Source organism: Nannospalax galili, unplaced genomic scaffold (genome assembly GCF_000622305.1).
Source record: "Nannospalax galili isolate Female #2095 unplaced genomic scaffold, S.galili_v1.0 scaffold2819, whole genome shotgun sequence".
Lineage (NCBI taxonomy): Eukaryota > Metazoa > Chordata > Mammalia > Rodentia > Spalacidae > Nannospalax > Nannospalax galili.
Window position 1 is genome coordinate 319,769 of NW_008342002.1, and position 19,673 is coordinate 339,441.

The 19,673-nt window shown below is 43.1% G+C and overlaps 1 protein-coding gene across 5 annotated transcripts in view; it reads left to right on the top strand.

Moving 5' to 3' along the window:
• Washc2c (WASH complex subunit 2C) overlaps positions 1-19,673 on the top strand; it is a 65,467-nt gene that overhangs the window by 42,053 nt on the left and 3,741 nt on the right. For 3 of the 5 annotated variants that reach the window (XM_008837722.1, XM_008837724.1, XM_008837723.1), the window contains 10 exons: positions 1,451-1,623; positions 6,279-6,381; positions 7,826-7,975; positions 9,739-9,921; positions 14,451-14,579; positions 14,704-14,784; positions 15,378-15,500; positions 16,386-16,448; positions 16,795-17,007; positions 18,888-19,514. In XM_008837722.1, coding sequence (XP_008835944.1) covers positions 1,451-1,623; positions 6,279-6,381; positions 7,826-7,975; positions 9,739-9,921; positions 14,451-14,579; positions 14,704-14,784; positions 15,378-15,500; positions 16,386-16,448; positions 16,795-17,007; positions 18,888-19,514 — 1,845 coding nt within the window. The remainder of the gene's footprint in view (positions 1-1,450; positions 1,624-6,278; positions 6,382-7,825; positions 7,976-9,738; positions 9,922-14,450; positions 14,580-14,703; positions 14,785-15,377; positions 15,501-16,385; positions 16,449-16,794; positions 17,008-18,887; positions 19,515-19,673) is intronic. The other 2 variants (XM_017799265.1, XM_008837725.1) reach the window with 2 other exon arrangements.

A 19,673-nucleotide genomic window follows, 5' to 3' on the forward strand; every position in this document is an offset into this window, starting at 1 on the left:
CCCTACTAGAAAGGCCTTTTAAACTCTGCTTATAGCAATCAACCACTTTTCTAGCTGAAGCTTCCAAAGTCTTCCACATTCTTCCAAACCCCCACATGGTCAGGTTCTTCACCATCAGCAGGTCATTCTCTGGTATCAATTACTGTATTAGTCTCTTTTCTGTTGTGATAGAAACACTGACCAAAGCAACTTATAAAACGAAGAGTTTATTTGAGCTTACGGTTCCAGGGGAATTTCAGTCCATCATTGTGAGGAGGCATGGTGGCTGGAGGTGGCTGGAGCAGGAGTGGAAGCTAAGCTCTCACACCTTCATGTGGGCACAGGAAGCAAGAGAGCAACTTGAGAACCAGCAAGGCTTAAGAACTCTTCTAAGCCCACCCCCAGTGACATGCTTCCCCCAGGATAGCCACACCTTCTAAGACCTGCCAAAACAGTGCCACCAACTGGGACAAGAATGTCCAAATACTTAGAGCCTTTGGGGGACATTTTCATTCAAACCACCACACATCCCAAGGATCCTGGTTGAACCCCTGTAACAAAAGATAGCAAGGAAAAAAGCATATGTATTTAAGATGAGTTTAGGTCATAAGGAACCTGTAAAAGTGAAAACCTAGAGACACAGGGAAACCTTCCTGTATGTTATAGTAAGTCTGACAAAGAAGTGACTAGTTGGGGAAAAGTGTGGTTGGACCAAAGAGTCTGATCCTACTGATAATAAACTGGGGGGAATTTAGTACAGGGAGGGTGCCTTGGCCTGCTTCATAGAGAAGACTCAGAGCATTCTTTTATAGTCCACTATTAGTGATAGAGCGAGGAGCTCAGAGAGACCTTGCTGCCTCTGTTGTCCTTTGCCAAGGTAGTATGTCCTGTGCCCCCCCCACTGTGTGTTAGTTTGTTAAAGGACTGCTGCTGTGTGTCATATGAGTTAGACAAATGGTAAATCTCAAGCCATGCTAATGTATTTATTGAAAGCATTGTAAAATGAATTTCCTATTTATGTTGTCCACTCCTTTATTGTAGACTACCATTCTTCCGGGTGTGTATCTGTGTGTCTGTGTATGTATGTGATACATTTTTGTGGTGTATGTGCATCAGTGTACAGTTGTGTGGACACACAGCTCAGAGGATATTGGGTGCCCTGGCCTTAGCAATCTTCATGTTCCGGCTTGCTCTTTTGAGTCAGGGTTTGTCACTGAACCTGGAGCTGGGCAGGGGGAGGGATGGTTGCAGGACCCAGTGATCTTATTTCTGCCCTGTTCAGCACAGCCGTGCCCAGCTTTTTATGTGGGTGTAGGGGATTTGAATTCAGGTCCTTGTGTTCATGCAGCAAGTGCTCTTACCCCCGAGCCCTCTCTCCAGCCCTCATTCTTGTGTCCCAAGTGCTTAAACCCACTGAGCCCTCTTGTCAGCCCTGCCCCATGAATTTTTAATGTGTGTTTTATGTTTTCAGGACCAATGGAATATTACTGATTCACAGACCAAGGCAACAAGTGACAGCAGGTCCAAAGGAGAATTCAGGGACCTGGGGAAGAGCCAAAGCCAGGAGGCCATGGCTGTGAAAAAGACCAGTCTGTTTGAGGAAGAAGATGATGAAGATGATCTGTTTGCTATTGCTAAAGACAGGTGACATTGTAGTAATGAGGAAAGGTTTTTGTGTACAAAATAGCCAGTGCTTCTCTTGCTGATGGTTGATACCTCATTGTAATTTATGCACAAATGGGGCCACCCTTTTTTTAAAAAAATATTTTTTTGAGTTTTGAATTGTTTTTCTCCTATTTAAGCAAGATGTGTTGAATTCCTGCATTCCTAACCTAAGGCAGTAGATACATAATAGAGCAGAGGGCTTCTGAGCTGTACTGGAGATACAGTCAACTGAACTTGGTTACCAAGGTGGTAATATTTTTTTAATGACCCAGTGACTCCCATGTGTGCTGGATATACTTCTGAGTGGGGCTATCAACTGGAGTATGGTCAACTGACCAGGGATCATACCCTTAAGAAAACCCCTGACTCTCCCTCCTCCGGAAGCCGTGAACCATAGCTCCTTAGTTATGGGGGACGGATTGTAAACCTCTTCTTTCCCACTCCATGCTATAAAGTTGACTGGCTTGATCTTGTACCTGTCTTGTGCAGGCAACCACAGCTTCTCTGAGTTCATGAGTGCAGTGGTCCTGGCATGTCCAAAGGTCTTGGGAAAGTTTGTCTTACTTGACTTTTTCTTTTTTATTTTTTTTAATTGAAGTGTTATGCATTTCATATAATACATCTTGATCTTATTTGGACTCCCTCCCCTATCATCACCCCCTTCCACAGCTCCCCTTCCCCTGTGCTGGATTTCATGCATTCTATCGTATATGTTAAGGCTTATCGAATCAACTTTCTGTTCCCAGATGTTCCTCTGTTCAAGCCTGTCCACTGGAGCCTGGTCAGCCTGTTTAGTGTCACTCCCTTAAAAAGCAACTCTCCCTCACCCAGCAGTGATCAGTTCTAATAGTTCTTCAGCTAATGTTGGGGCTTCTTACCCATTTCCCCACTTTCATGCTGGGTTTTGTCTGGTTTTAGTTTGTGTGGGTCTTGTGCGTACTGTTACCATTGCTGTAAGTTCATATAGGCTGGTTCCCAACCACCTGGGAAACTGTTTCCTTGTAGTCATCCACCACCCCTGGCTCTCACAAGCTCTCTACTCCTTCTTCCACAGTGGTCCCAAGCCCTGGGTAGCGGAGGTTTAATATAGAACTCCTATCCAGGGACACATACATACTCTGCAATCTCTTATTCTCAGTATTTTGGCCAGGTATGACTTTCAGAGACTACTGTAATCCCAGCTGACCTGGAACTTGCTATGTAGACCAGACTTGCCTCAGATTGCACAGAGATCCTCCTGCCGTTGCCTCGTGAGTGCTGGGATTAAAGGTGTGCGCCACCATGCCTGGCTTTCTCTCGTATCATTTTTTTAATCTTATAATACTCCTTTTTCTTCATTTGTCAGTGGTTTAAAAATGAGCTCATTATCTTTATGTTTGCTTCTTCTCTAAGCTACCCCAAAGATCATAAAGTTTGGTTGAAGTTCCTTAAAAGTTTGTTATTTTGGTAGAAATCTGTTGAGCACTAAACAACATGGTGTTAGAAGGATGGTTCTTTGCAGAGCAGTGGTCTGCCAGCAGAGACTCACCCTTGGTGGACTGGGTGTCTGTTTGGTGTCTAAGCTGAAGCTGGTGGATTGTGAAGCGTATGCTGTGCATTCCGAGTAGCTCCCTGCAAATAACGCTTTTTTTCTGGAGAGTCTTAAACGATTACTCAGCCGGACGTAGTAGAACGAAGAATGTGGAAATCCTGTACCTTGGGGTGGTTACTACTTATTGAACAGATTTAAAAGTCCTTCAGACTTCTCTGAACAATGCCATATTCTCAAATATTAGTGTTTCTGCTTTTTCGGCTCCTTGCTTGACATCTGGTTTATCAGTGGCCTCTGGTTCAGAGTATATAACCTCTGAAATCTTAATATGTGACACTAAATTCTGGCCCTGCCAGGTCCTACCATATCTTGGGCCCATGACCTAACTTCTCTATGCCTGTGTTTCCATTGCTCACAGGACTATTGTGATCAGATGCAACATGAATGTGGGTTGCTTAGGACACTAGCTGGTACAGAGCCAGCACTCATTGTGAGTGTGGGAAAAGCATTTCGTTCTTTCCTTTTCATTGTTCTCTTGCTTTTCCTGGCCAGCTTCTTTCAAGAGCTAAGAAGTCCACTCTTCTAAGAAGCCTTCTCTAATCCAAACATGAAAAAGAGGCATGGCTCTACCTTCATCTGCCCCCTTTGTAGCCTCACTGTAGTTGGGCATTCTCTATACCAGGCAGAAATTACCTGATCACATGTGTGTCCCTATGACATACATAGTAGATCATCAACCTACTGATCTGAAACAGCTCCCATGTGTAGGTTTTGGTGCTAGCCATACAGTCCTGACTTTCCTGAAGGCTTTCTGCCCATTCTTTGTACTTCCCAATTGTTCTCAAAGATGCCACTAAAACTTAGTGTGGGGGAAATAATTCACAGCTTTGATCAGAGCTCAAAAAAAGTCTTTGAACAGGTGAGGATGTGGATGAATATTAAATGGTATAGCCACTTTTGTTTGTTTTTCCAAAAAATTTAGGGGCTGGAGAGATGTTTCAGTGGTTAAGAACACTGGCTGCTCTTGCAGAAGACCCAGGTTTGATTCCCAGCATCCACATGGCAGCTAACAACCATCTATAACTCAAGTTCCAGGGGATCCCCCTTCTTACCGCCATGGGTGCACTTACATACATGCAGACAATACATTTGTATATGTATACTAAAAATATTTTTTTCTAAATTAAAAAACATAAGCTCTTGTTTTTGTTTTTTTTAATTTTTGGTTTTTCTATTTTTGAGCATTTCATACATGAATATTGTCTTCGCATTGTTTCCATCCCGCCCGGTCCCCCACCAGCTTCTCCCGTGTTTCCCACTTGATCTTAGTGTTTGTCCTCTTCTTTGGTTATTTCCATACATTTATAAATACACACACACACACACACACACACACACACACACACACACGCACACGCACACATAATGCACTGAGTCCATTTAGTGGTGCCTGTCCCTAAATCACATAACCTCTCAGGGAGCTAGTCCTTGAAGAAAACTGATATGAGTTCTACTCAGCAGTAAAGAAAAATGAAATCATGAAATTTGCAGATAAATAAATAAACGGATGGTACTGTTAAACTGAGTGAGGTAACCCAGACGCAGATAAACTTCTTTTTACTGATTTTATCTTATGTGTATGAGTGTTTTACCTGCATGTATTCTAAGTGTATCTATATGTGCTATACCCTTGGAGGTCAGAAGAAGGCATTGAATCTCCTGGAACTGGAGTTACAAATGCTTGTTAGCCACCATGTATGTGCTGGAAGCCAAACTCTATTCTTCTGTAAGAGCAACCAGTGCTGTTAAGTGCTGAGCCATCTCTCCAGCCCCTTAAAAATATTTTTAAAAAATCTTATACTTTTTAAAAGTTTATTAATATTTACAACCCCTGCCCCGACAATATACAGAAATAATCAAAGAAAGAAAAAGGCGTAGAATTCAGATTTCCCTGTAAGGTAACAGCCTCTCCTGGAATCATCCAAACAGGACTAATTTTGTGTTAAAATGTGTTATATCTTGAGATAGGATTCAAAGGATCTACATGAAGTGTATTAGGTATATGAACTCATTAGTATGCCTTTAAAAAATTACCTTTCTTGTTGTTTCTAAAAATTAATAGTATACCCACATATGCATCTGTTTACATATGTACATGTATACATTGTATGCTAGGATTTGCATATAAAGGAGAAAATGCAGTTTTAAAATTTCTGAGATTGGCTGACCTCTCAGAATTATACAGTCTGGGTCCATCGATTTTCCTGTGAATTTTGTGATTTAATTTTTCTTTAGAGTTGGATGATACTCCATTTTATATAGGTCCCAGATTTTCATTTTCCATTTATCTGTCAACAACTGGATTGGTTCCATTTCTTTGAAACAATGAATACAGCAGCAATAAACATTGGGTACACATATCTCTATGGTGAGGTATGGAATTCTCTGGACATATGCCCAGGAGTGAGATAGTTGGGTTGTATAGTAATTCTTTTTTAAATTTTTTGAGGATCCTCCAAACTGATTTCCATAATGGCTGTACTAATTTGCACTCTCACCAGTAGTGAATAAGGGCTCCTCTTTCCCCATGTCCTCTCCAATGTTTGCTGTCGGATTTCTTTTTTAAAAAATATTCTATTATTATTTTTTAATTTTATGTATCTGAGTGTATTGCTTCCATGTATGTAAGTGCACCCGTGTTGTGCAATGCCCTCGGAGGTCAGAAGAGGGCGTCAAATTCCCCTGGAACTGAAATTATGGACAGTTGTTATCTGCCATGTGGGTGCTGATAATTGAACCCGGGTCTTCTGCAGGAGCAGCCAATACTCTTAATTAATGCTGATCCATTTCTCCAGCTCCATGCTCTCAAATTTCTTGATGACAGCCATTTTGACTGGAGTCGGGTGATAGCTTTCAAGTAAATTTTTTTGTTTGTTTGTTTGAGACAAATATATCTACCCAACTCTTTCTCCCATCTCAATTCAACTGGTTAAAGCCAACACGTGGAGGTAGGTGGTTTACCGTAGATGAGGCCGAGAGAACACCTCGCGTTTGTTTTAAAATCATGTTTGCCCTGAGTTTGATCTTTTGTTTGTTCATACAGCCAAAAGAAGACTCAGCGAGCATCACTCCTCTTTGAAGATGACGCCGATAGTGGAAGCTCTCTGTTTGGCTCTCCTCCGGTGACTGTTTCGTCTGCAGCAGTGGTATTCAATATCTTAGACCCAGAAAATGCCTGTAAAGTTGGTGCTACACAAGTTGTAATGCTACCCTGGGTCAGCTCTGGAAACCTGACCTTGGCATTGCTGTGCCAAAATGCTTAACATAAAGTACAGAAGAAAGGTTTATTTTGGCTCATGATGGGTCAGTCCTTAGTCTGTTTCTGTTGATTCTGGGCCTGCCTGTATTGAAGCAGAGCATCGTGGTAGCAGAGGCTGCTTAATGACAGGAAGCAGACAGAGGGACGGCACAGGAGGGACAAGGGCTAACCCTGAAGGACGCATCCTCAGTGGCCTTCCTCCAGTGATGCCCTACTTCCTAAAGTGGCCAGAACCTCCCCCAGATGGCACCACCAGCTAGGGACCAAATTTCTCTATACCTGAGCCCTTTGGGGACATTGAATCTAAAATTCCCAGCAGTCTAGCATGTCCTACAGGCTTCTTTTTCCTTTAATCACCTCAGTGATACCTTTGTGTGTGTCTGTGTGTCTGTGTATGTGTGAACTTCAGTCTTCCTCTGTTTCAAGTTGAAATCATTTATCATTTTTGCATTTTAAGGATCTCTTCCTAACGATAACTAAAAATCATCTTACCCCAGTTTTCATTTGTAATTTTTTCCATTATAGTTAGTATTGTCCTTTTATAGTTGTGCATCTGCCTTCCTAACTTACAGGCATTGCTTCAAAGCTTAGTTCCTCAGGGCTTGCAGGCTGTGGATGACTTAGGTGGGGCACATAGCCTCAGTCTCCTAATCTCTAAGCCTCGCAGAGAAGGAACTGAGGAGATGGGTAGAAGGGTGTGCCAACTTGAGCACCTGCTTTGTGTAAAATACCATGTCTGGCCATAGAAATGGCAGATGGTCCTGTCCAAAGAATGGGTACATACATAAGGGGGAAAGGAAAGTAAGGGCTGGGTAGAGAGGGAAGTATGTTAATTCACTGAAACAGTTACTCAACAGAAAAAAGCCTTCCTGGGCAACACCTGCAGCTGGGACTTGCTGCAGAGGTGAGAATTTACCTTAGATGGAGGGACACATGGTATTGGGAGTGTGGGAGTTGGCATTAAGTCTAAGGAATGGCCAGGGATGATGAGGTGCGTGCAGAGAGACGGATACAATGGGGGGACCATTGCTGACTATGACTTAGTGCAGAGAGCACCTGCTGGAGTGGGAGAGACAACTGAGTGTTGTCTTCAGTTGAAATGTCAGGAGACAGACTAATGTCTGCTGAGGAGGCAGTGCTGGCTGCAAGCCTGAAGGAATCCCGCCTGTGGTGTCTTCTGTCAGGGCCATCCCTACCATCCCACCTGTGCTTCCTTCACCACCAGTTAGGTGTGCCTGAAAGGACTGGTTTTTGCTGGTTCTCTACATTGCTGGTCTGTTCAGACACATTTTATTTTCAATCAGTGTGAATGTCATTTTCTCTTTTGGTAGAAAAAAGAGACCAACTCTGAGGTGCCACCTTTGCTGTTCAGTGATGAGGAGAAGGAGGCAGCGTTCGGAGAGAAAGCTGTGGAGGTGAAGGTTGACGCCAGAGCGTCCTCAGAGCTGGGCAGTGCTGATACAGCTGAGGTGGCAGAGAAGGTATGCTGACTCTGGTTTCCAATCCATTTGTAACGCATACGCTCTCCTGATTTTCCGTCACTGAAAATAAATGGCTCATTTCTGGAAAGATTTGAAAACTCTGAACATGCTAAGAAGACACCCTGTGCCCGGCTCTTCAGGGAAACCTTGTCCAGGCTCATTTTCTAGCTGAATGTGTTCACACCCAGGAAGGCAAGCTTCCTCTTGGTTGGTAGTGTCGTGCTGTATCCTGGTGCAACTTGCCTCCCTTGGAGTGCTTCTTCTCATCTTGTTTTTCATGTTGACTTTCTCTGTATTTTCTATCTTCTCTCCGTTGTTCTGTTTCCCTGGGTTCTCTAGTCCTCCCTTGTGAGTTCAGATGTCAGTTTCATGAAGTTAGTTTACCACTTTCTCTTTACTTCTGGTTGATGCTGACTGGACCAGTGGATCAGAACCCAGTGAAGTGTGTTTTCTTCCAGAACGCTTACTTTCTGTCCTGCAGGTCTGCTGTCTTTCACCTGAGGCCTCTATGTGGCTGTGGTGGGGAGTTGTGTCAACAGTGGCCTTCTAGCTCTTGTGTGCCACTTCTGTTTTCCTACCTTTCTGTACTCTGGGGCTGGAAAGATGGCTCGGCGGTTAATAGCACTGACTGCTCTTGCAGAGGACCCAGGTTTGAGTCCCAGCACCCATGTAACCGCTAACAACCATCAGTAATTCCATTTCCAGGGAATCTGACACCTCCTTCTGCAGATGTTGCATGACACGGGTGCACTTACATACATGCAGCCAAAACCTCATACACATAAAATAAAAATAATAAAATAGTTTAAAAAACAATGATCCTAACTTTATGAGCTCTGTAGGTCCAACTGCTCAGGTTTAATATCTCCCAGAGTCTGTGTGAGGAACATTGCATTCACTTTTCCTATGGAACCTCCTGGTAGTTAACAGTGAAATTCATGTATACCTGAGTCATTCTGCCCTTGTCTTCCAAGAGGCCACATGTGGACCTGAGTTACTCTGACCCAGCCCATTCTACCCTTGACTGAAAGCTGCTTCCTCTGCTGCCTTGGCCCTCAGTCAGATATAAACTCTCAGAGGAGCGGGCTCCTTGTTCACTATGGGGTCCATTATCACTTAGCATGCTGTCTTTTACATAGTAGGCATACTCAGACATCATGTGCTTCTTTAAGGAAACATGATTTTCTAGTCAGTCACTCTGAAGTTAGGATGTGCTTAACAGTCAATGAGGTGTTTAACTGGAAGGAGTCATTTTTGTTTCTTAGTGATAATGTGCACTAGAGGTTCTTTTAATCAGTAGTATTTTATCTGAACTGTGATAGTATTGAATGGGCAACTTGCATTTTAGGATTATGTTAGAAATTATTCTAATTGCTTAAACAATCTTAAGTCTTCAGTTTTTCTTGTTTTGCTGGTTAGATTTCCCTCTGAGACTTTTCTGTAGTGTATTAGTTAAAAAGTAGGAAGTAGATTCATTACTAAGGATTGCCATTTAATGACAGGTGTGTGAGTACCCTGTGTGCAGCAGGGTTATAGCTATGCTTTCACTTTGTAGGAGGGAGGGAACATTGTCTTTGGCTGTGGACTGTCTGTCCAAGCTTCTAAATTCTAAATCGTCTCAATGTTTTGTCCCAGTGAAAAGCTGTAGTGCCCTGAGTCATGTCAACATGGCAGTTACTAAGTTAATGAAGAGCTTGTGAGGGCCCACGTTAGGATTTTAATTTCCAGTCATTATGTAATTTTTTCCTTATTTCCATTTGTAGGATGGACTTTGGACTGCATCTGATCAGGAAGCAGCCGGGCATTCTGATTTATTTTCTTCTACATCTCCATTGGACAAAGGCGCCAAGGGTAGAAGCAAAACTGTTCTCAGCTTGTTTGATGAGGAAGAGGACAAAATGGGAGATGTAAACAATGTCTCTGTGCCACAGAATGAAATAGGGAAGGTGAGAAGAGAGCAATAGTGTTGACATTTCTAGAGGAGATAGAGCAGGCCCTTTCATGTTGTCGGTCCTGTGAATTGCTGAAGAAGTCTTAGCCTTTGGTACAGCTGTAAAGCTTCTCTTCAGTCACTTGGATGTTTGGAAATCCAAACCTGTGACTTGCCCCTCAAGTCACATTGTTAACAGAGGGAATAATCTCCCGTGTCTCTTCTGAGCTTTCAGACCTGGTGGCTCCTAATAAACCTTTGTCCCGTGGCTGTTTATGGGATGTGAGCAATGGAAAAGGGAAGTTAGGCCAGATGTGTGTGCGTCACTACTTCGAGATTTCAGTTTTGGAAATATGAGCTGTGGAGGGGCCTTGCATTCATTTCACGTGTCAGCAAGCATTTTCTCTAGGATAACTGTTTTAGCCTCTGCAGGCCATGTGGGTTCTCTTGTACTTGTTGAGCTCTGCCATTGGTTATGTGAAAGGAGCCCTAAAAAATAAGAAAATGAGTGGACATGTTTATGTTCCAATAAATTTTATTGATAAAAATATAGCCTCGTTCTCTGAGGCTACTATTATTTTCAGACCCAAACTAGAGAGAGCTTTTTAAAAAATTATTTTATAATTTTATGTTTATGAGTATATTAGCTGCATGTATGTAAATATACCCATGTTGCGCAGCGCCGGCAGAGATCAGAAGAGGGCACTGGATCTCCTGGAACTGGAGTTATAGACAGTTGTTAGCTGCCATGTGGGTGCTGGGAACTGAGCCCAGGTCCTCTGCAAGAGCAGCGAGTGGAGCCATCTCTCTAGCCCCTAGACGGAGAGCATCTAAGAAAATTACTGACAAACCTTTCTGAACATAGATGTTGAAATCCTCAACAGAATCCTGGTAAAACCAATTTAGGATCATATGAAGAAGATTACACAGCATACATAGGATTTCTCCCCGATTTGAAAAGCTGGTTAACTGTTTTAAAAATCTGTTGATATAATATACTGTATCAATAAAATATGGAGTAGGAAGCACATTGTTATCTTGGTAAATGCAGAAAGGATATTTGACAAAATCCAAACTCATGATTAAAAAAAAAAAAACACTCAACAAATTAAATGTAGAAGGGAATTTCCTTAGTTTGATAAAAGTATCTGTGCAGACCCGTATTTGACACACGTGATGTCAGAGGGCTGAAAGTTTTCCCTTAAGATCATGTGTAGGGCCAGGACGTGTGCTCTTGCCTTTCTAGTTAGCTTTGTACTGGAGGTTCTAGTTAGGGAAGTTAGAGAAAATGAAATGAACAGTATCCAAATTAGCTATCTCTGTCAGAGCAGGAAATCCTAAAGAATGTATGGACTATCTAATCAAATTAACTAAAATCCAGCAACATTGTAGGATAGAAGATCAGTATATGAGGTTCAATAATAGTTTTATATAATTTTATCTGAAAGTGAAAGTAAATACCATTTATAGTATCAACTTCAAAAGGTTTGAAATATGAATAAATTTAAGGAAAGATGTGCAAGACTTATGTAATAAAAACTGAGGTATGGGAGACAATGAGATGTCTCACTGAGTAAAGTTGCTTGTTATGGAATCCTGACCACCTGATCTCAATCTCTGGAACCCATGTGAAGGTGGGAGGACAGAATCCACTTGCAGAGTTGTCCTCTACATGCATGCCATGGCATGTATACGCCTGCACACATATATATGTTATATAAATGTTCTCTCAAACACATAGTAATAATAAAAGTTTAAACCATAGTATGTTGTTGCTGGGTGTGGTGGTGCATGCCTTTAATCCCAGCACTGAGGAGGCAGAGGCAGGCAGATCTCGGAAAGTTCAAGGCCTGGCCTACATGGTGAATTCCAGGCCAGCTGGGGCTATAGGGAGACCCTGCCTCAAAAAGACCAAACAAAAACAAAAACAAAAACCAAAACCATAGTATATTGGTGAAAGATGCAGAAGTTAACATGTGATCCAGCAATTCTGTTTCGTAGGTATATCTTGTAGTCAAAAGATGGAAGCAACCCCAGTGTTTATTTCCTAATCAGTGTATTCAATTACCATACAATATATACTGTAAAGGCAGGAAGTAGTAGTGAAGTTCTTGCTATGTAAGCATGAGGACATGAGCTTGAATCTTCAGCACCTACACAAACAAACTGGGCACAGCAGCATGTGCCTGTTACCCCAGTGCTGGGAGACAGAGACGGGTGGATCCCCAGAATTTGCTGGCCAGCTAGTCTGGCCAGATTCGTGAGTTCCAGATTCAGTAAGATATCCTGCCTCAAAAAATAAGGTAGAGCCTGAGGAAGACACCTCATCTTAACCTTGGCCTCTACACACGTGTCCACACACAAACATATATACATGCATATACTTACTACAGAGAGGGGGAGAGAGACAGACAGAGATAGAAGAGACTGTTAGTTGATAATCATTGCTTGGGACTGAGAGGTTGGGCAAAAGGCAGTGACCGTAATGATTTGGCGTTTCAGGGGTGATACAGATCTTGTAGACTTTTAGACTGTCATGGTTTCACATCTGTAACTGTCAGGAAAAAATCCATTGACTTGTGCTTTTGTGCTAGCTTTGTCCTGTAGGAGTTTTATCTCAACAGAGTGAAAAACAAACAGCTAGGCTGACAGTCCATAGACTCCAGTTATTTTTTTCTGTGTATATTTGTGTATGTGGTTGTGTGTATAGGTGCTCCTCCATGTTTTGTGTGCATGGGTGTGGAGGTCAGAGGTTGGCATTCGGTGTTTTCCTCTGTTGCTATTTCTCTCTGCCTTAGTTTTTGAGACAGGGTCTCTCAGTGAACCTGGAGCACACTGATGCCCCTTAGCTGACTGTGCAGTGAGCTCTAGCCTGTCTCTACCTCCCATTCTCTCTCCTGAGTGCTGAGGTTACATATGTATGTAGCTGTACCCAGGTGGTTTTACGTGGATGGGGATCTGAACTCAGTCCTCAAGCCTGCATGACAAGAGCTTCACCACTGAGCCGTCTCGCCTAATCCTCCATCTTCTTATTTCAAGCTAAAGAGATAGTCCATAGTGATGTCTGCAAAATGTTATGTGAATTTTTATGTCAGTAGTATAGCCCTATTTATATTCTTTAATTCATTGATTAATATATTCATTGTGGCGATGCTGGGAATCAAACTCAGGCCCTTGGTTTGCTAAGGAGAAACTCTGCCACTAAGTTGTATCCCAGTCCATAATCCTGTTTATAAATGAGAGCTGTATACAACTATGATGAATGGTATACTTTCTCCTAGGCTTATAATGTGCCTAATTTTGTACTTTTTTCCTGTGGTTCAAAATTTCAATTTGTTTTTGTACTATTTTTCCATGGTTTGAAACTTTTTTGGAGTAGTGGTAGGCTTTAGCTGTATAGCTCATGTTGGCCTTGACTCACAGTCCTCTGGGTTTACAGGCATGAACCACCATGTCTGAATTAGTCATTCTTATGTATCAATAATAATAATTGGTTAATTGTTGCTATGATTTAATTTTTCAAAATTGGGATTTAAATTTGCTTTAATCTTTTTTTTTTTCATTTAGATTGTGGTATTAAAGAACAAATAGGAATGAATTTTAGAGTTTCAGATCTGGAATATTAATAAGCCAGTTACCATAGCAGACAAAAAGAACTTGTTTAGGGCATAAAGTGGATGGACACAGGTGGAAGGCTTACTGGGTAGACCTTTGAACTAAGGTGCCAGCAGCTTAGGTGGCCATGCCTGACACCCACTCTTCCATGGTTTGGGTTCTGTGTTGTCCTTCCCTTCAGCATGACAGAGGGAACACTGTATGGTTTGGCTTTATCGCTAGAGTGCCTCTCCTTTTCATTTGGAGTTACTAGATTGGCTATTTTGTTTTGTGAGAGGAAAAGTTCAGACACTACATGAAGATTGAAAGATTATTCATATGTTATCTGTTTACAGACTTACTCATCACTTTTTGTGTGCGTGAATGAGTGTATTGCCTGCATTTATATAAGTACACCTGTGTCATGCAATGTCCACAGAGGTCAGAAGAGGTCATCGGATCCCCTGGAACTTGAGTTAGGAATGGTTGTTAGCCACCATGTGTGTGCTGGGAGTTGAACCCAGGTCCTCTGCAAGAGCAGCCAATGCTTTTAACCACTGAGCCAGCTCTGCAGCCCCTTACTCTTTACTTTTTGATAGCTCATTTACTCACCACTATTTTTTTTTTTTTGTCTTTTTGCAGCAGGGTCTCCCTGTAGCCCCAGCTGTCCTGGAACTCACTATGTAGACCAGGCTGGCCTTGAACTCACAGAGATCCACCTGCCTCTGCCTCCCAAGTGCTGGGACTACAGGCATGCGCCACCACGCCCGGCTTCACCACTATTGTTGACAGGTCTATAGAATCCTATTGGTGAGTCTTCTGATTGGCACATAGGTGATGGTCACTTTTACCAGGGGACATCTCTGTTGTGTCCATCTATCTTATGCTCTAATTTATTTGTATAGTGAATCCTTACAAATACAATCTCTTCTGAACTTCTCTTTTGCCCAGGGTCCCAATAGTGATGGCCGCCCTAAGAGCACAGGTGTCTTCCAGGATGAAGAGCTCCTTTTCAGCCACCAGCTTCAAAAAGACAATGACCCAGATGTTGATCTTTTTGCTGGCACCAAAAAACCCAGGGTTAGTTCTCAGTGGCTTCCACATTATGACTTTGGGACCATGTGAGAGATTGTTCCTGTGGGTCACCTAGCTCTTGGGAATTGCTTTACTTGTGGCTATTTAATCTGCATCTTCTCTCTCTTAGTTGTCAGTGCCAAGTGGTGGGAGCCTGTTTGGTGATGATGAAGATGATGATCTTTTCAGCTCTGCCAAGACTCCGCCTGTGGTATCAGCTGTTTATTCTCAGGCTTGGGGACAGTTACAGGATGAGGGAAAATTCATGGGGAATTGCAGTGCATTCTGTAAACAAACAGCTAATACACAGTGGTGTGTGCACAGGATGTGACTTGTAGTTCATATTGTTCCCTAATGTTAACTGATGCAGATTGTGTAACTTGAGTTTATTGAAGGACCATTGCATATAATAGGGACTATATTTTTGTGCCTTTCGGGTTCAGAGCTTTAAATCTGAGTCTCAGCCTGTTCATGACATTTTTTCCCTTCCACACTAAGTTTTCTCTATCTTTTTCTTTTTATCACAGAAAGGACTCCTGTGTAAGTCACATTTTTCCCACTGTACTGGGCATTCAACCCAAGACCTTGTGCATTCTTGGCTAGCACTCTACCACTGAGCTGTATCTCAGCCCTAGACAGTAACAGCCCAGGGGATGTCATTTCTGAAATGCTACCACTGGACTAGTTTAACGCCCCCCATTTGAGATTGGACTTCTAAAACCCAAAGACCAAACTCCTTTTTCACACTGTTGTTTAAAAGTTTGAAGATATGTGACAGACTTTTGTATTCTTTTTCTTTTGAAGGTACCAGAAAAAAAGAGAGTTGTGAAAAAAGACCACCCTATTTCTTCTTTAAAGAACCAGAAGTATCCTGAATCCACTCAAGGTAGCAAAGAAAAAGGCATATGGAAACCAGACACACCGCAGGTGAGAGCTGATCTTCAGCGATGTGGGCATCCTACTGTAAATAGTCCTGTTGGCTAGACCCAAGTTCCTCAGAGCTCTTTTAGTTAAGGAGCAGATGGCAGCTGACAGTTCTCCTTTGTCTCTCGTTAAGCCCCACTTTCTCCATACATGAGAAACTCATGATTCTGTATTTAATCATTATGTTTAGATTCAATTCCAAATTCAGTTTCCAATTTGATGTTAAGCTGGGGTAAAAATCATTTTTCACTAGATCCTCCACTTCCCACTCTGGTCTTCCTTAGAGCGGAATTGTGTTAGAGTTCGTACAGATGACATCTAATTCCTTGCTTGCTTCTCAGTGTCACTTCTTCCAAGATGGTTGCTCTCAGGCTTCCCTCCTCAGGAGTATTCTCCTACGGCATTGTGGACCTTCTCCACAAGAAAAGTCCAAGACAGTGTTAGTTGTCTCCGGATGTTTCACTGAGGTGCCTGTGTCCTAAGCTAGGAAGATAAGGGACTTGGATTAGCACACGTCTTAACTCATCCTGGAACTCAGATACTTTTGCTTTTAGAACTTGTGCATCAGGCTGTGGGAGAGTGTGTGTACATCTCGACATGTGCAATGTTGGATAACCATCATGATGATGTTCTGATGAAGCCACAGCTCTAACATGTCTTACTCATTGTCGTCTATGTCTCCCTTTACTCTGGGTCTGATCTGACAGCCTTCATCCTCCATGGTGGAGGAGGAGACATCAGTGGAGTATGCTACCAAGCATAGTGCTGTGAGGCTCCAGGGGAAGTTAGAGAACTACAGAAGGGGACAGCCGAACTCCATTACAGATTTCCTTAGGGACATGAGTGTATATCCCCAATGGATATTTAACTGAATTTAATTTCACACAGGATTCATCAGGTCTCGCTCCATTTAAAACCAAAGAGCCATCCACTCGGATCGGGAAAATACAAGTAATTATAACGCATCTGGACTCTTCATTGCCTGCCTGTGGCACCTATAAAACTTGTGTATTTTCACGTTTTTCAGCTGCCGCCAAACATTTTATCATCTCTTGCCCTGCCACCACCGCACCCTCCACCCCACCTAGTTGTCGCTTTCCATGTGCTACCTCTTTAATGTCCTTTGATCCCAGTGGTGGCCACAGGCACTTGCCCCACTGAGACAAAATCAGGTGATCTTTCCACGTTGCTCTTCTCTTGTATTTTCAATGTGCGCACCACAGACATCATGTGTCACAGAAATGATAATCGACTCCCGTATTTAAGAACAAATACTGAGTCCGCTTTTCTTCTTTAGGCAAATTTAGCAATTAACCCAGCAGCCTTGCTGCCTACAGCGCCGCTGCAGATCCTGGGAGCGAAGCCTGTGTCACCTGAATTAGCTTTTCCTTCATCTGAACCGGGAAGGAGCCACGGTCTGGAAAGTGTCCCCGCTCTTCCCGGGAGTGGAGAGGCGGGCGTGAGTTTTGATCTTCCAGCCCAGGCAGACACCTTGCACAGTGCAAACAAGGTGATGAAACTGTCTTTGCTTGCTTGCTTTTCTTTTAACCAGGCCAGTTTGCTGCTGCTTTCTAGACCAGCCTGCATGCCAACTTCCCTCCCCATCTGAAGGAGGCACGTCGTCTTGCGTGGTCTCTCCTCCCCTCTGCTTCTCTCCAGTTGCCCAATTCTGCTTTTCCGTTGCCTGCTTCTGTTCCAGCTTTCCCACGGATTCCTCAGGACTTGAAGCCTGAACTCCAGTCCCACCAGACCCCCTAATCATGTGCTAGGTCCTGTCACTGCCCACTGGCCATGCTGCTTCTCCTGGAGTGCTCTCTCCTGCCTGCAGCTCCTCAGTTGCATGCTCTTCCCCTCCGACCTTGGCTTGGGCTCCTTTTCTGAGACCCCAAGTAGTTCTTCTCCAGCTAAGAAAGCTTTTCAAAGGTGATCCCCTGTGGACTCTGTTCTTTGAAATTTCCCTTGTGTTTTAGTAAGTTTTCTTTTTCTATCTGATCTCTCTTTATGAAATCTTAGCAGATCTTTTTTTTAATATTTGTTATTTTTATTTTATGTGTATGAGCATATTGCCTGCATGTATGTGAATGTACCCGTGTCGTGCAGTGCCGCAGAGGTCAGAAGAGGGTTTCGGATTCCTCAGCAACTGGAGTTAAGGATAGTTCGTAGCTGCCATGTGGGTGCTGAGAATTGAACCTGGGTCCTCTGCAAGAGCAGTCAGTGCACTTAATCGCTGAGCCATCTCTCCAGCCCACATCTCAGCAGATCTTTAAGTCAGCAACAGACCCAGGATGACCTGTCCCTGGAAGATACATTAATATTTTTAGTGTTTTTAGATCTGTTTTCCCTGTAAAATAAAACACCTTTTTGTTAGTTACCATTTTTGTTGACTTTTAAGTTTAAATTGGACATGCCCTAAAATTATGGGTATTTCTTAGGAGCTTTTATTCATGACAATTTCATGCATGTATACATTGACCATACCTACCCTCTAGTTCAGCTACCCCATGCATCACACTCCCCCAAACTCTGAAAATTGTGATATTGCCTTGAAGTAGGCAGACAGTTTTTTGGTCCAAAATAGGTTGTATCTTCTCAAAGCAAAGCTTGATTTTTTTTTTTTTTTGGTTTTTTTGAGACAGGGTCTCCCTGTAGCCTCAGCTGGCCTGAACTCATTATGTAGACCAGGATGGCCTTGAACTCACAAAGATCCACCTGCCTCAGCCTCCTGAGTGCTGGGACTAAAGGCATGTGCTACCACTCCCAGCCTGCAAAACTTGCCTTTTATATTTTGGAAAATAGCAGAAATCTTAAATCATAGCTATTAAGAGACTTGTGTTTGGGGGTTTTACTAAGGGTTGTCGCTCCTGAGCCATATTTCTGTGTTCAATATTGAGTACTTGAATCAGTGTTTGTTGACTTGGAGAAAATAGCTCCATAGACACCTCCCTTTTTTTCTTGTCTCATAATCTCCTTGCTCCTAGAGCCTGATAAAGTTGGTGCCAGAATCCCTACCAGTTGCGCTTTGTAAGGTACCTGCCTTTGAATTAAGAACAGAGGCGGCAGTGGGGTGTCTATATGTGTTGTGGGTCACAGAACACCAGTATGCCTGCCTTCTGTGGTTCCAGCAACACCAAAGCCTTTCTTGTAAAATTAGAAAACTTTAAAGAATTACATAAAGGAAACATAAAAGGATTAAGAAGGATTCCAGTTTTTTGGAGGCCATGGAGCTGTTAATTCCTTTAGAAATTTTAAATCACCTTTTCTTTCCCTGGGGGATATCCTAATTGAAGTAAACCAGATACCGTTAGAGTATTTTTGAGTCAGTGAGTCTTACCTGTATTAGCTTTGAACACTTTAATGATCAGATCAAGGTGTGTGTTTTTGCCATTGCAGAGTCGTGTTAAAGTTAGAGGAAAGCGTAGACCGCAGACCCGAGCGGCCAGGAGGCTGGCAGCCCAGGAGTCCAGTGACGCTGAGGACGTGTGTGTCCCCAGAGGTGCTGCTGCGCAGTTGGCAGGTAGTCCTGTTTCACCAAGTGGCCATCACCCTCAGCTGCAACCGAGAGCCGCAGGTGGAGAAATCAGTGCTGAGGAGGCCATGGCCATAGCCACCCCACCTTGGGAAGCTGGTACTGTGTCTGCAGTGGACAGAAGCCCCTTTGTGAAGTCTCTGCATCAGACCAGAAATGAAGCTGACCTATTTGATTCTGGGGACATCTTTTCCAAAAGCATAGGATCACAGTCCATGGAGAGAGCAAAAGTCAAGGGGAAGGCAGCAGAGACCCCGGCCCACTTGCCAGGAGGAAGTAAAGAGAAGAGCCCCCTGTTTCCAGCCCTTAGTGAGGCCAGTAGTGACGATGATCTCTTCCAGTCTGCCAAACCCAGACCAGCAAAGAAACCAAATCCTTTTCCCCTCCTGGAAGATGAGGATGATCTCTTTGCAGATCACAATGACAAAAAGAATGAGCAGAAATCAGACAGTCATCAGGACTTTGCATCAAAAACACAAGACATTTTTGAGGTAACAAAAATATTTCATGTCAGCTGGGCATGGTGGTGCACGCCTTTAATCCCAGCACTCGGGAGGCAGAGGCAGGTGGATTTCTGTGAGTTTGAGACCAGCCTAGTCTACATAGTGAATGCCAGGCTAACTGGGGCTACAGGGAGACCCTGTCTCAAA